This window comes from Xiphias gladius, chromosome 18, assembly GCF_016859285.1.
Source record: "Xiphias gladius isolate SHS-SW01 ecotype Sanya breed wild chromosome 18, ASM1685928v1, whole genome shotgun sequence".
Classification (NCBI taxonomy): domain Eukaryota; kingdom Metazoa; phylum Chordata; class Actinopteri; order Istiophoriformes; family Xiphiidae; genus Xiphias; species Xiphias gladius.
In genome coordinates this window covers 21,355,535-21,372,386 of record NC_053417.1, presented here as the reverse complement: position 1 = coordinate 21,372,386, position 16,852 = coordinate 21,355,535, and the positions used below count along the sequence as shown (strand labels likewise).

General features: G+C 40.8%; 1 protein-coding gene across 1 annotated transcript in view; it reads left to right on the top strand.

Annotated features, from left to right (window-relative positions):
- Positions 1–16,852, top strand: part of LOC120803586 (acid-sensing ion channel 1-like) — a 46,203-nt gene that overhangs the window by 3,218 nt on the left and 26,133 nt on the right. Inside the window, exon 2 of the mRNA XM_040152183.1 lies at positions 2,262–2,457. Coding sequence (XP_040008117.1) covers positions 2,262–2,457 — 196 coding nt within the window. The remainder of the gene's footprint in view (positions 1–2,261; positions 2,458–16,852) is intronic.

Sequence of the window (16,852 nt, the reverse complement as noted above, 5' to 3'; positions counted from 1 at the left end):
AGTTCCACTGATAATGCTGCGTGTGATATGGGTTGACTGGCTCACCACTCAGTTACTCGAGGCCTCTATTCTCAGTGTTGTTTTTAAAAAAAAAAAAAAGACACTGGTTGGTGATACAGAGAGAATGAATATCACAGAAATGCAATTTAATAACCAAGCTATTGATAATGTGCCAATATCTGTATGGCTGTTGGTGCTTAAGAAAATCATAAAGAACTTATAATAAGTGATGAGGATAAGATGAGACATGAAGAGGAATTAATCTTTAATTTAATTAAACAACCTAATAAGTTTAGAACGTATTACTACACTGTAATCTAGGATTTAATGCAAGACCATAAAAGATAGCCATAGCTTCTCAATACTGCAAAATCAAAAGTATGGACCAAACACAACATGCAGTACATTCGATATTGATACCAAATATCAAATGCAAAGCATATATATATATATATGTATACATGCTTGTAAAGAATCTGTAATGATACACAAGCACGTCCAATAGTCTACAGCCATGCTAACATGCTGATTTGTAGCAGGTGTAATGTTTACCTTGTTTACCGTCTTAGTTTAGCGTGTTAGCGTGCTAACATTAGCATGCTAACAAACGGAACTAACGTATTAGTTTAAAGCGGATTTGATCTTTATTTAATACTAACAGTGTATCAAATGACACTGTAAAAGAGGATGAGACACAGCGAAAGAGGTCACTCGCAGTGATTGAACCTACAGAGAATTATCATCTGAATCTGTAGCTCCCCTTTAGAGTGAGTTTCAGCTCATTGTTTAGCTGTCCAGCCGCAACTTTACAGTTTTCAGGAGTTAGTGGGGGGTGAATATTGGACTTTCATTTGCCAGGTGGCCACAAACCTGACTCTAAATGAATTCTAATTTTGCGCCGTAACTTCTCGATGTGTAAATAAGCACCTGTATTGCTAAGTTCACCATATCAACCTAAAAAGTGACAATATACCAGTGTTGCTTTCACAACTTATTTCCACCAAAAAAAAAAGAAAAAAAGAAAAACAAAAAATCTGTCATTGCGGTTTTAAACACAAAGTACAGCTGAGGCTGATGGGAATCTCTTTAATTTTGCAGGTATTTGGTCATAAATTCAATGAAGTAGGGGTCAAATAAAAAACTCGACCTGATATGGGCGCTAAAGAAAAAATGAAGGGACCACCAAAGTTATTCTAGGTCATCCTCAGGGGAAAATGAATGTCAAAACCGAATTTCTTGACATTCTACCCAATAGTTGTGGAGACATTTTGGAGCACAAACTCATGGTGGCACTAAAGAAAAGTTAGAGCATCACAAATCAGTCCATACAGTAGATTTTCACAGTTATTTCACGGGATGAATGAAAACGTTGACCTACTGGTGGTGCTGGATGAAAAGCCTTGATCACCAGAGCCTTTCGGGATTCATCCTCTGGACACTGTGAATGTCTGTACAAAATTTCATGGCAATCGGTCAAGCAATTTTAGAGATATTTCTGTCTAGACCAAAGTGGTGGACTGACAGCCCATCACTGCCATCCTTGGATCCACCATGAAAATCTCTATTGATAAGTAACATCATTCCTCTAAAAAAAAAACAGAAACTCATAAAATATTTTCCTTTTGCCGTACATTTGCCAAATGTTCGAGTCAGACTCACTTTCGAATACAGCTATCAGTCAGTTTAAGAATTCACATGAAAGTTTAACAAAATGTCGTCATGGCCAAAACAATCCTATCAACATAAACACAAACACATTTTTCCTCCAGTCTCAATCTCACGAGCCGAAGTACTGTGTAGCCTGAAGCTGCTGCATCGAGAGTAAATGGACGGCTGGGTTTATGGGCCCGTGCAGCTCTTGTCTGAACTTTATTATATACTGTACAATAAGGCATTACGCTCTGGTATAGCTATCACTTCAGAGCCATAATGCAACAGAAAAAACATTTTTTTTTCAAATTTACTGGGTTTACTGTCCCTTTTGATTCATTCTGGACTTCGTTTGTTAACTCCGGTTGACCGGAGTAAAGGTTCAGTGATAAAGACTCATAAACCTTTGTGAAGTGTGCAATAATGTTTAAGGCTGAAATTCACTTTTCATGAAGCCTGCTTTTTCATCAAGCAGTGGTTATTCACTGCGAAGGCCTGCTGCTCAAGGAACTCCATCAATCCCTACCAAACTTACAGGACATAAAATCTGCATTTAGAAATGCATAAAGTATTTCTTTGACCTCTCTTTTTCTTTCTGTTTGTCCGTGCAGGTATGAGATCAGGGACATTCACCTCGTGGAGGAGAGCGTCCTGGAGAGCCTGAAGGTCAAAGCCGACTTCCATAATTTCAAGCCGCGACCCTTCAACATGCGCGAATTTTACGACCGCACCGGTCACGACATCAATGACATGCTGCTCTCCTGCCACTTCCATGGCACCGAATGCAGACCTGAGGACTTCAAAGTGGTAAGTCGTCTCCAAGAAATATTTGATCGTGATTATAGGATAAATGTGATGATATTCTTTGTTTTTCCTTATTGTAGACACATTTGATTAAAAAGGAACTAAAACAAACCATGATTTCTGCCCCTACAAATCTAAAAAGCAAATACATATTTGGTCAAAACTGAGTCAAGACCACTGGCTTTTGCGACATTTTATTTGATCTATTTTAATAAGAAAATAAAAATATAAATAAATAAGTATTTTTATCATTAAACAAATATTACAGACAGAAAATAATGAATATTATTTACCATATACAAATAATAATAATAGCAGTCCTAGACACTCCTCAACACACACATACAATAAAGATAATAACCAGACTGATAATAACCAGACTGGTCAAAAGAAAGTAATCACTTATTCCATGTTGATAATAAATAGATAAATAGAAAATAAATAAATAAAAGGAGGTACAGTATGCATTCAGTCAATCCTTTCAGCTTCCATATTGTCTACAAAATGTAGGAACAGTGTCCATGAATCTCTTTATAGATCCCTTCATAGAATAGTGGATCTTCTCAAATTGTACACAATGTCTCAGATCCAGTGTCCATATGTTGGAGGTGAAGAATCTTTCCATTTGGATAAAATAGGCCTTCTTGCAAAAAGTGTGCAAAAAGCAACCACATCAGCTTGACACCTCTTAACCCTGTGAGGGGGAGCTCCAAAATTGTACAGTGATGGAACCGTTGATTTTCCAGAAATTCTGGAGAAGGTTTCGAAGACCAAGTCGGATCATTTCGGACAGGTACAAAACATGCGGAGCAATGTGGGTTGGGACTTCTTCAACCAGTGGAACGATGAACAACTCCAAACTCAAGAACAACATCTTTAAGACCGACGGCTTTTTGACATTTGACTTTACCACATAAAATAGAAATATGTGTGAAGAAAATAAAAATAACAGCATGTAAAAACCAACCTGCAGTGGCTGCAATTTGACCAGTTACCGGTAACTGGTGAGATATCCTTTGCTACAGCTAATTTACCCACCTAATTTACTCTACCCTTTCCTGTATCTGCAATTGTGATGCTCCAACACCGTAATTAATGAGTTTGTTATACCAAATAAATAATATGACAGCTACATCTAATCATAATAGATTAAAAAAAAAAAAAAAAAAAGGAACACCAGATCAAGTAGCTAAACCCTAACTAGCCTAGCTAGCAGAGCAGCAGTAATGGTCATCTCTGTAGCCTCTGACTCCAGTGAAATTCATGCGACTTGAGGTGATTAAGCTACCTTTAAATCACATTAAATGGAATTTCTTCTCAAATGAAGAAAGCTAAAGAAGAAACGACATGTTTTTTCGCTGAGTGTTTTGAAATGTTTTTTGGTTTTTTTTAAGATTCGTGCAAAGTTCGTGGCAATTAATAATAATAATAATAATAATAATCAGTCTTAAAAGGCATAAGATTAAGGCTTTAAAACTTAAATATAATACCCCATTTAGCTAGGAGCCCTCATATTTTCTGTATTCACTGTTGTCTGCCTTTGTAAGGCAGAAATGATCCTACTACCAAGTCCAACTGATATTTCAATTCCCCACATATTTTGTGTGAGGAAATATAAATCATAATGCTGCATCTATTGCGCTCATTTATCTGGTTTTTCTAGAGCATAAAATCTTTTTCGGATAGTCTATACTAGTTGTGATGGAAATCCCGTGAGCTGCTGGAAGAAGGTTCGGGAGACCCCGATGGCTTAAGCAGAAGCGTTTTATTGATGCCCGATGCATCAAGAGGAGTAATGAGCAATACAAATTGACACTGCGTAATGCCACCCAATTCTGTAGCGTTTTTTTCTGAAAAGGGTGTATTTAAACCCACGTTATCCTCAGGTGGCACAGACTGTATCATGTTGTATATCCCAGTTGCTTCCGTCCGACTCAGACAAGGCTTGTGCAACTACTTGACACTGAGACACTGAGACACTGGCTGTTTGTTATGGCTATGACCTCTTCCACCGGAGGCTCTGGCTGTCCTATCTCTACCACTACATGCGTAGGCCCTGTGCTTCAATGTTGGCTGCTATGGTTACTGCTGATGGGAGTGGAGCAGATGTGCCTAAACAACTATGCTAAAGACAAACAGTGAACCGCTGTCTATAGTAGGTGACATGTGAGTGTGACCTGTGGGCAGAAATTTACCTGAATAAGAGAATAAAGACTAAATGAAAGGGAATAGATTAAATGAAGGAAAATTCTTTCACATTTGGGAAAACAACATCTGAGCTTTGGGGAGCTTATTTTGGGAAATACACTTCTTTTTTCGCTCAGAGTTAGATTGATACCACTCTCAGGTCTGTATGCTAAATACGGAGATACAATCAAGAATCAGATGAAGGACAGCGCTCCACTTAAATTTCAGGCAGCCGCCCCCTCCTCAGCCAACCACAGGTGAGCTTAATAAAATAAAATGTATGAATGCTGTATAAAAAAATCAAGTAAAAATTAAGTTAAATTTTCCATTTCCTGTCAAATTAAGAATAGTGATGTATGATGGATACTGACATCTGCATATGAACTATTTTTCCTTTACCTACTACAGAAAGTTTCATAAAGACTCAAATATAATGAGTGGGTGCTTAATAACTAAACCAATTAACACTTTCTCCATTTCCATTATAATTAGAACCAAATTGCGTCTGCCATTTTTGGAAATATCCTATCGCTCACAAATGTGCAATTCACTCCTGTGTGAATAATGTTTGCTAGAAATGACATTTTTTTTAAAGAAAGAAAAATATAGCATGTCACCATGCGTATGCTTTAAAATTAAGGTCATTTTTACAACACACAGTGCTTTTGATACAATGTTTGAATTGTAGAGTGCAGACGACACACAATGTAAAAATGATAGGATTATCTAGTTGTAGTGGGTAAAAGAATGATGAACCCCCCACAGCAAACACCGAGCAAACCTCTGAGTGAACCGAAGGAAAAAGTATGTCGTTTTCTGACCTGAGGATACCTGCTGTGTTTTTTTCTGTGGATGCTGCTGGTTTGAATTGAAACCTCCGGTGAAAATTTGTGAAAGTACATAGTAGTTGTTTGGGGATGCACTGTAGGTCTTTAATCCCCAGAAGCACAGACAGACATTTAGAGTGCAAAGTCAGATATACACTTTCAGCATTGATTTCTTCTTTTCCTTGTTTTTGGATGAACACTTAGGGTTGTGTTTATCAGTCTGTGTAAAGAATGTTTTGAATCTGTGCCGACAACGTCTTGTTAAAATTTATGATCCAACACCATTTTGAGCATTTTATTTATTTAGTTGAGTCCCTGCGGCTCTGTGTTAATGTTTACATCTACCATTTCATCTTTTTACTGCTATTTTACTCTACCTCAGAACAAGGGAGGGGTGGCATCGTACAGCAGTGCCCTTTGTAATTAAACCCTTCTGGAGCAGAGATGTGGAATAATGCAGAGGAGCTGGTCAAAGAAATGCGTTTTAACAGTCCACTGACATTATACGTGTGTGACTGACTGATACACAAGTAAGTTTTCCCTGCAGCAGAACGCAGAGCTCCCTGGCTGTAATGTCTCTGCCATAAAACCCTGATGTTGTTGCTGGCGCACCCAGACACGGTTGCCAATAGTCCCTGGCATCTGACGTGGCTTTTAATTTGAAGCTGATGAGCACTGATTCCACGCAGCGGCCTCGCTGAATAGATTTTATTAAGTTTAATGGAAGTTGTCTTTTTCTTTTTTTGTTTTTTTTTTCCCCCCGAAGAAGATTAATGTGTGTCTTCAGCGGATATCTGTGGTGGTTTGGAAGAATTTGTCCCTAAAGGGAATATAAAAATATAAAGTGAGTCAACGTTTTTATTTTACCTTGATTTAAACCAAAAGAGATTATTTAAAAAAAAAGCTTGTATGTGTTGGCCTAAGAGATTTATTTTTGGTGGGGAACATTAATAAACACTTTCATACACAATGACATCAAAGAGCAGCTCTACACACTGCCACTTACCGTAGCAGCTGCACTGAAGCAGCTTTGATGGGATACTTCTGCTTCTGGGCAGTTTGACTATTTTTCCTATGAACCCAGTGAAACAAAAACTACTGGATGCGTCTTTTATGCCTCCACTGTTTGAAGCAAAAATATTACTTTACCAGTACCTTTATCAGATGTGCCTGGCAGCAAGTAGCAACTCTGATCTATTTTGATTTCTTTACAATAGCTCCTTTCCAAATGTAGAGTTCAGTTCAGGATTCTTGTGATCACTCTTAGAGCCCTGCATGGTCAGACACCTGCTTACGTTAGAGAGGTGCTACAGCACTGTATCACCTGTCGTTCTCTAAAGTCTTCTGATCAGGACCACTCTCAACCACTCTACTTCAATGTAGTGTCATTCATTCAGTGTCATTTTTGTGCTAACTTTTTCCACCGTTATGTCTTTTTTTTGTCTTTTGCACTTTTTTTTTTTTTTTTTTTTTGTTTCTGTCTACGCACCTCGTCTTTTCCTTTTGCACTCTGTGTCGACTGTTTTGTTTTGGCCACAGAGAAACAAAATTTCATCAAACATCATGGATATAGATGGGTTGTCAATAAAGCTCTCAAGTGTAGTAATATTTTAACATATTAGAAAATATTTGAAGCCTAAAACATAAGCCAGTTACCCCCAGGCTAACTCAGAAGTCATGTTAACATGTGTTGGAGCGGGTGGTGAGAAGAGGAGGTAAACCCATGGAAATATACATCAGTGCATAGGTGTTGAATTATTGCAGAAGGCAAACATTTGGAACTCAACAGTTTACTCAATAGTGAGCAGTAAATGACAGCTGTTGAATCGCACAATGGTAATTTTCACTTCTTGTCAAAGGGTAGGTACAAGGCAGCGAGGAAAAGGAATAGAGAGAGAAAACCAGGTCTGTGAGCAGGGCAGGAAAAAGGTGTTGGGGAATGAGGAGCATATGAGCAAGTAGGTGTGGGAGTGATGGGAAAGTCTGAGGGCACCTGGTCGTCAGCTGGTGAATGGAAGGGACTGGAAATATCAATAGAGATAAAAGAGTCTGGAGAAGTGAGAAAATTGCTGAGGGCAGGGACGGATGCAGAATGGGCAAAATAAACAGGACTGAGGCAGTCATTTTGAGACATCTATAAAATGCAGCACATTGCATTGTGGGGTTGTTAGCGGAAAGTACTCGTTTCGTCGCATTGTGGAATTTTTGAGGGCAATATATAGTGAATAGATTCTCACACTCAGAATTCAGATTCCCAAAATAAAGGGCGGACAGCAAATGTAGTACAATACATAGTAAAAAAGGGCTGATTTCGGACACAGCCATAAATTTTTACTTTGAAAAAAAGTCTGAATTTACCCAGAAGGTACGGCAAATTAGTGCTATTTTAGACAGTCAACTCAAAAACTACATGGTTTCGTGCAACTGATGAATTTAGACATCTCCAATAGTCTGACTATTGATTTAAGACCTCGTGCATGGTCTCTCAGAACTAGTTCTTAAGACGTGCTGTCCCTCCTCATTGGAAATCAAACGTGGTGTTCGGAATGCCCAGACTGGAAAATGGGGATAACTGCGCACAATGTCAGACAATCCCTCTAGCAAGACATTGACAAGTGAGAAGTACAATGCCTGGCTCCTATCTCACCTCTGGTTTCAGAAAGCTACAGAAATGTTCAGGCAAGGATCCACCTAAAAGACTGTAAATCCTGCTTAAGCCATAGTCGAAATCTATCTTTGTGCAACCGAACCCAGGGCTTGTTGGTTGTGGCCTGGTTCCAGACCTCTGAATATGCCCACCCACATCTGTGATTTGTTCACTGATTCATAAATAAATAAACAAACAGAAATGAAATGAAATGGCAATTCAGTCTGATTGTGAGGTCATGTTGGTTGCAGCTCACGCCAGGCCTCTTAACTGAAGCACACTCTGCCTCTGGGGTTGTGGCTCCTCAACTTTTGAACTCGTGGACTCCGCAAATCCTCACAAAGCTGGATTCCATTTAGCTGTTTCAGTTTTAGGGTCTTGCTCCTGTGCGTGCGGGCTCCCTGTCACACTGCCATGACTTACTGGCACACTAGTACGGAGCCATTGTTGTTATTATTAGTAAGACCGGTGCTTTTCCTCCTGTGACAAGTCAAAATGTCTGCTGTGAAAAAGACATATTAAGATTACATAGGCCAAAATTGCCTTTCGGGGTGCCTTCACACTGCACACTGAAACATAACAGGGCCTTTAATTGGTTCGTTCTCCTCAGAGGAAGAAGAGAAAATATTAAATTCCCGAAACAATCAGTCCCTTGAACCCTTGAAAGGTGAAGATTGTGGTTCTGTGGCACTTTAATGATGAAGTAGTTGTTGGCTGAGCTGAGTGCCCTTCTCCTAAACCCCAACACTGCATCTCGAATTTTCCCTGATAGGATTCGAGGTAGCCTTCTCGTTGTGGTCCCAAACATTTGGTTAGTGCTGCCTCAATAATTCATTTCAGCGCTGGAATATGAAATGCACACATATGAAGCATGTAAATAGTTGTTTGGTGCGTGCGTGCGTGCGTGTGTGTGTGTGTGTGTATGTGTGTGTTTGTGAGTTTCTAGTCCTCACACAAGCATCTTATTGACCTTTCTGTGTTTTCTTCTAATTTGAGGGGGATGGATAATTTATGTAGTAGTTAATTTATGTAGCCCACATGTCCGAGACTGTTTCTCAAACTGCCCCCCCCCCCCCACTCCCACCTCTTCACAGCTCTCCACTGTGTCTACTATGATAGAGCAATTTCTCTTCTCTTTGAAGAGCAGTGTGATGCTCAGGAAATTGCATTTGGCCAGAACATAGTGGCAGCAGAGAGGTGTTTCCCCTGGAGAGGTTTAAGGCCTTTATTTCTCTCCTCTCAACTTCCCTTTGTTATCTACATCACCGCACAGCTCCATAAAACTGGAAAATGCACTTCCTTTGAAGACTGTCTTTGATGCATTGCACTGTTAATCTTTTCATTGTTTCATTGCAAAGTGCTTGATGAATAAGGAAAGAGGTATATCCCAACTGACTTTTCTTTGTGAAAAGATCAAAAGGGGAAAAAAAGAGGCTGATAAGAATCTATTTTGGGCAGTTTGCAACAAGGATAGATTCAGTGCTCAACTGAATTGACGGGATCACTTGTTTTTTTAAGAAAGAAATTCATACTGTAAAATGTGGGGAACAAGAGAGCGAAGAGTGATTTTGCATCCCACTGATGGCACATACAGAAAGTTGACAATATGTTTTCATCAGAATTATAAATGTACCAGTTCCTTTTCTGCATCCTGTCAGCTAATATTTCCTCTTCAGCTGAGGCAGTGTTCAGTCATACATCCGGATCGTGAACAGTTACCCAGAAAGGGAATTTTATACTGTGTATGTTCGAATCGTTGTTCACTTGAAAAGTTTTAATCCTCTTTGTATCCAATTCAATCTGACATGATTCCTCTGAGATTTTAAATTTGAGTTTAATTGAAAACTGATCCCTCACTTAGAGAAACGAATAAATGGCTCCGGACGAAAGCACCCAGCGCTCCCCCTCTGCTCTCCAACAGTTGAAGAAAATCATCATCGCTAATTGGACTCTGAGGTATGTCTGTAGTAGACAGCAAACTGTGCTTATTTAAAAACCCACTCACCAGAGAACTCCAGCAAAGGAGGACGGAGCGAGATTCCCACTCTGATGAGCACTTCCCTTGGTCTGGTGCTTGGCCCTTTTTGTTTGTCAGACTCAGGCTTTGACGGCTCTACCCTGGGAATAGCTGCGTGTTTGCGAAGCTCCCAGGACACGGCTGTCATGCCAGTTGTGTTATAATTTCTGTACTCTGATCGCTCCTGCCATGTCTCAAGATTGAGACGCAGTTGTAGATTTTGAAGACAAAATGTAGGACATGCTATGCCTCGAAGAAAGGAAAAGACAGCTTGGTGGCGTGAGAATCCCTGCATTGTGCGGCTGTGAATGTATTAAGAAAGTCTGTGCAGGAAATTAGATAAGCAACCCTTAAAGGACCATTTCTGCATGTTTACATCTGTTCACTGTAACAACTACACTGTATATTGTACTTACATGACTAACTAGTTTTCACAGCAGTCGCTGCTCAGTTGCATAATGCAGCAGAGATAAAGTAACTTTGACAATAAATAGATACATAAAGGTGACTAGATGTTTGTAGGTATGGATTACTTTTCTAAAGCAGGTGTAGGCAAGGCCATTTTCAAACTGTGCTGGCATGAACTGAAGCCAGTGGCTGTCTGGAAGGTGGGAAATCTAAAATGTACGGTATGCTTTGGAAAATGGTCAGCGGTAAGTAAAATATATTCTCCAGGGATTGAATAAAACATACAAAACCACTTCGCTCGCTTCAAATCCCAAATACAGTTTCATTTCTGTACTGGGATTTTTTTTCATCGAAGACCGGGATTGCAATTGCAAAACATGGCCAGTGCGCTTTCATGTCTGTTTTCCAGTTTCATTGCCATTAAGCTCATGTAGTGATGGTCTTTAGCCCCGACCTGAATTCTCCAAAAGCAATCCAGAGGGTGACAATGTCCTCAGATTTTGCTGACAACTCCTGCTGTGCTGGGTGCTGGAAAAGAACCAGAGTCTCCGGGGGATAACAGTCCATCTTTCCCTTGGCAAGAATATACATAGGCTTGCATTTCCTCTGGGTTTTATGGCCTGAAGCGACAGATGTGAAGCGCAGCCACCACCCACACCACCCAGCGGCTTGTGGGTCAGCACAGCTGTGCTCCACAGCCTGGCGCCTGAACCTGTCACATTCTCCTGCGCTGAGTTAGCAAAGTTATGTCACCTCCTGGTCCCAGTGTTTATCCTCGTTTTTTCCTCCTCCCCCCTCTTAGGCAGTTTTCTGCATTCCTCCTTCGTCTCAACCCCTGCGCAGCGCTCTCCTCACATCAACCCCCATGGGCATGACAATCCTCATTATGTTTTCATGTCATGCTCTCTCCTCTTCTTTCTATCTCTCTTTCCCTCCCTCATTCTTATGCCCTTTGTTCCCTTTGCTCCCACGACATCCCCCTTTTCACTCCCTCATTCAGGAGCCCTGGGTTCCAGAAAACAAAAAAATGAAGAGAGCATAGGTGAAGAAAGTACAAGCACAGGAAATCACTTGAACAGCTTATATATTCTCACATCCCACAACACCACTGTGATGAGGATATGAACACTTAGAGAGGATTAAATCACTGTTTGCCCCGCAGTGCTGAACGAGGGGTATTTAGTGCTGACCACCTTCAAAGACTGTTTGAGGAGCAGAGTAATCACATTACCTACATCAGCAGGTGAATACTCAGGGCTCATAAAGGAGAGTAATCCTGTACACGAAAGCCTTCTGTCAGCAGTGAGACTGCCAAAGCCGGAGAGCTCCAGAGAAAATTTACTGAGCGTATTTTAAAACAGGAACTTTACTAAACATTCACCTCCCCTTACATCCCCGCAGGTTAAACCCCAACATATCGTCATGCATACAACTTCAAAGCCGTGTTACATTGCGAGTCCGCCAGACTCCCTCGTGTCTTTTCAGTTGTTGTGTGAAACCTCAGACTCAGAGAAGACCTCAGTAGTCAAGCTTCTAGCCAAATGGGGCAACACTTTTAACCCAATGTCCAGGAAAATGGAGAAAGAAAAAAATGGATCGATTAAGAAGAGAGTCCGATGAGGTGACGTTATTTAAGGGCGCCAGTCACAACTGGGTGGAAAACTGGATGCGTGCTTCATATACGTCCTGAGTTATTTGACTATCCCACCTCAGCCAAACACAAAAATTGCAGTGTGTGGCAATGTGGCTTTTTTCCACTCCGTTTTTTTATGCACATAATAACAGGTGGATGGAAACACACTTACCGTCTTCTTTCTACCTCCCTCACTCTCTTTCTGTCTCTCAGGTGCCCCATTGCAGAAATACTCTTTTGTTTCATGCCGTTAGAGGCTAAAACCCCTTGAGGACAGAGAAACTGACCCACAGAGAGTTTTTAGGATGAGTAGGGGCGAAGTATAGCGCATCACTGAGTGCAGCTAAAAGAGAAGGAAAGATGGAGGTAGGAAGGAGGGGTGCAGTTTTGCCATGAGAGAGCAAAAAGCAAAAAGCAAAAATCGTTTTGACAGGAAGAGGGATGGCCAGATTGATAATCTGTGATCCCTGAGCTTCAAAGCATCTCCACTTGCTCTAGTCTACTACAGACTAATCATTATTTCCAGTGTCCCTCCCTTAACTGTAAGAGCCACCCAAATAACCCTAAACTAATTTGTTCATCTTAAAGCCCCGATAAATCCTTTTAAAGGGCGGACAGCCACACGGCATCCCCATTACTCCATCTGGTTCCTAGACGGATCAGTAATGCTGCTATTTGCCCATGCCTGAGAGGGGAGAAACGCTTTTTGTGAAGACATTTCGGACCGGGGAAGGAGGAAGAAAAAAAAAAAAGGAAAAAAAAAGCAAAGCAAGGCTGAAAATAGCCTGGGTCGGCTGCACTGCTCTGCACATGGTTTATTTATCCCGAGCATTAGTGCAGGTGACTTGAGGGCCGGGCTCTGTGTGGGCTGGATGCGGGCTGGCAGAGGGCTAGCTGTGACTCAGACTGCTGGATGGAGTTTAGGTGGAAGAGACTGAGGAGAAATGATGCCGCGGTTCAGACTGCCGAGCTCCTCTGTACTCGCCTGACCCCACATCAGTCTAATTGTGAGGTCGGCTGGGAGACACAAAGGTCTCTCTTAGATGTAACAAAGAGACTAGGTAGTCAGTGGGGTAAAGTAACTAAGTACATTTACTCAAGTGATGTACTCAAGCATACTTTGGAAGTATTTCCACTTTATGCTACTTTAAACTTCTGCTCTATTACATTTCAAAGGCAAATTTCATAGTTTTTACTCCACTTCTTTTATTTGAAAGCTTTATTTACTAGTTAAAAAATGATACATTTATAAAATCAGAAGAATAATATTATAAGGTCTGTTTATGTGGGATGGGCCTCGCTCCGGAGTGTCAACCACAGCACAGGAAGTCAAATTTCTCTCTTTAGTGTAAATTCAACATACAGCACAGCAAAACAAGCCCAGAGTGGGCATGTGTATAACCTGTACAGGAGGAAAATATGAAAACTGTGACCAACAAAACCAATAAAACTGTAAAGAGGTGGTCTACTAATGACTGGGAAGTAAATCGTTACGTATAGAAAAAATCATCTTCACGTAAGCAAATATACGTTGCGAAAATGGCCAAAATGCCCTGCCAGCACATATAACACTGTCCACAATGCAGACAGAGAAACCGATCACCTCCAAATCTATCAACAGCTAATATGGAAAAGATATCAGCTCAACAACAATATTAACAGGACTGAACAACATGTAATTATCGTAAGGCACTAGGATGCGTAATATAACTGAGGAATAAGCGCAGTTCGTAAGCTCATGGCCGTTGCAGTGCCCGTCAGTTAACTCTGTCTGTGAGATATTAGGCAGCATTACATGTACCCAGTAAACTCTGTAAAAGGGCCGGTTTTCCAGAATAAAGATGTGTAAAATTTACTGTGTCGTCAAAACACACATTGCAGAGCCTCACGTGCCAAGTATGGGAAGGATAAAGCAGCACACGTCAGGGTTTTCAGGCAGCAGAAACTTCTCCTCTATCTGCAACGTGCCACTAGATCTTTAGTTTTCCAGGAGCGCGCCTGTGTTTTTCTTTGCCTCTGCAAAAAGCCAGACCTGATGTGAGTCTTTCTGACAAAATATGATGCACTGCTAAAGATTAAACTGCTTTCTCAATCTTTTTGAATCGGCAATCATTACAAAAAAGCGTTGCCTGGTTGAGGCCCCTTGTCATATTTCAGATGTTTGTGAGTTCCACCAAAGAGACGTCTTCCCTCTAAACATTCCATATGGTTTTATTCAATATTTCACAAAAAAGGCACAAAAAATAAGAAAAATTGAAAGAAATTTGTGTTCAAAGCTTTTTTTTTCTCTCCCATCATCATCTAACACCCCTCAGATTTATCTTGTGACCCTTTGAAGGGGCAGCCGAAAGGGCACTCTTTCTGCCAAATGTGTTTTTTTTACTTGTGATACTCATACAAAGTACATTTTGCTCTCAATACTTTCTCTTAAGTAGGATTTCGAATGCTTTTACTTTTGATGTAGTATTTTTAGATTGGTGTATCGGTACTTTTACCAGAGGATTTGAGTACTTCTTCCACCACTGTGTGTTTGTATCGGGTGGATCAGGAAGGTTAAAATCTTTTGGCTGTCGTGATGTGCAGGCAGTTATTGTTTAAACCCACTGAGGTTTATGTTAAATTCAAGTCAAAAGCCCAATGTTTTTCAAGGTTATCATGTCAGACTGAGTGACCATCACAAGACTTTTTCATTTGATGCAATGGTGCAGCCATGAAATCATGACATACTGGATTTGAATATTTCACTCAGTATGAATGTGATATTGTTTTAATAAAGAGAAAGTAACAAGCAGATGCAGAATATACAAGATATTGTTCAACAGGGAGGAAACAATGACAGGAATTTCACAGGAATATTAGGAACAATTTTGTGGTTTAAATGTGTTATCCAGTCAAATGCAGAGAAATCCATAAACACAGATACACAGCCATTTCCAATAATCCTGCATTGTCAGGGAACATGCACTGTAAACGTAGCTGAGTGATAGCAGACACCCACTAAACCTGTAAACAATCAAATAATCCTGCCGCAGTACAAACAGCACTGACAGAGACACAAACACACAGAGGCGAAGGCAGCTGCTGGGTTCTCTCTCACCTCGAAATGTCTTTCAGAGGAACCTGCTTTCATGTCTTTGTGTGTGTGTGTGTGTGTGTGTGTGTGTGTGTGTGTGTGTGTGTGTGTGTGTGTGTGTGTGTGTGTGTGTGTGTGTGTGTGTGTGTGTGTGTGTGTGTGTAAAAACTGCACAAAAAACTGTGTGCAGACAGACGGAGGCTCTGTGTGCCATGACGTCGGAGAAATGGACGCAGGGCAGGACAAAGTGAGAAAAGACAGATGGGAGCAGTTGTAGTGACAGGTGAGGATGTAGACTGTATTCACTGTAGGTGTGAAACACTGAACGAGGCAAGGACAAATGGGTGAAAGAAAGGGGAGAGGGGAAAGGTAATGAGCTGGAGGCATGTTATTTAGAACCAAAATTACGGTTGTAATGAGGAGGTTTAGAATGGAAAAAGAAAGCGACAGGAGATAGGAACAAGTATGGAACAATAAAGGCTCCCTCTTATGTGTTCCTCTTCCACGGCCATAATGAATCATTTATTTTAATATGCAGGAAAATCCTGCCCAAATTTACTCTGCTCATATCAAAGGCTATTATTATTATCTGCCGGAAAACTATTGGGAAAGTAGGAGATAGGAATTTTGAGTCAGTAAGATCAGACACAGGTGCACACGTGCAGTACACACACACACACACACACACACACACACACACACACACACACACACACACACACACACACACACACACACACACAGAGAGAGAGAGAGAGAAAGAGAGAGAGAGACAGAAACACAAACCTACACACAGATAAAGTGCTGGTGCAGGAGTCAGTGGCATTCTCAACAACAGCAGTAGACTCCTGGGAGAACAGCCGGGAGACTGATTAGTATTTCCTGGATGTGCCTTTGCACTGTTATATCAACGTCAGACTGGCATTTCCACCACAATTACAGAGCTAATCAGTTAACCAGTGATGGCTGCGGCTTGGCCTGCAGCCTGAGTTTAGGCAACATTTCTTTCTGTTGTTTTTTCCTTTTTAATGTGTCTGCGGGAAGTAACGACACGTCTGCGGAAATAAGTGGCAGGAGCCACAGTTCACTGGCTGATGTGTGCGTGTGTGTGTGTGTGTGTGTGTGTGTATGTGTGTGTGGTGTATTGTTGCCTTGGCTCCTGGGGATACTGCACTTTCTTGAAAGATTATCATTATGACATTTTGTGTTTACCACACGGAATATAATGCAGACTGAAGGGAGGGTTGGGAGACAGATATAAAGGCATTTACAGGCTGACAGGGAGGAGGACAGGGGAAGGAGAAAGGGCAAAATGGCGAGGGAAGCTGTTCAATAACTATAAATAAGGTCTGAAATTCACTTATTGGCTCAAATAAAAATTATCGGCCAAGAAAAATTGGGGGAGATTTAAGTTTCTTATTCAAACTGTATCCACTCGATCAGTGTAAGTGTAGTGACTGAGCTTGAACTTGGGATGGCGACTGACAGCATCTTATCCTGTCTAAATCCACTTCCAAACACACGTATTGAATCCAAACCCCTCTGAATACCTTATTGAATTTTAGGTAGTCTTGGTGGGAATGACGACATCGCTTAATTGAAAAAT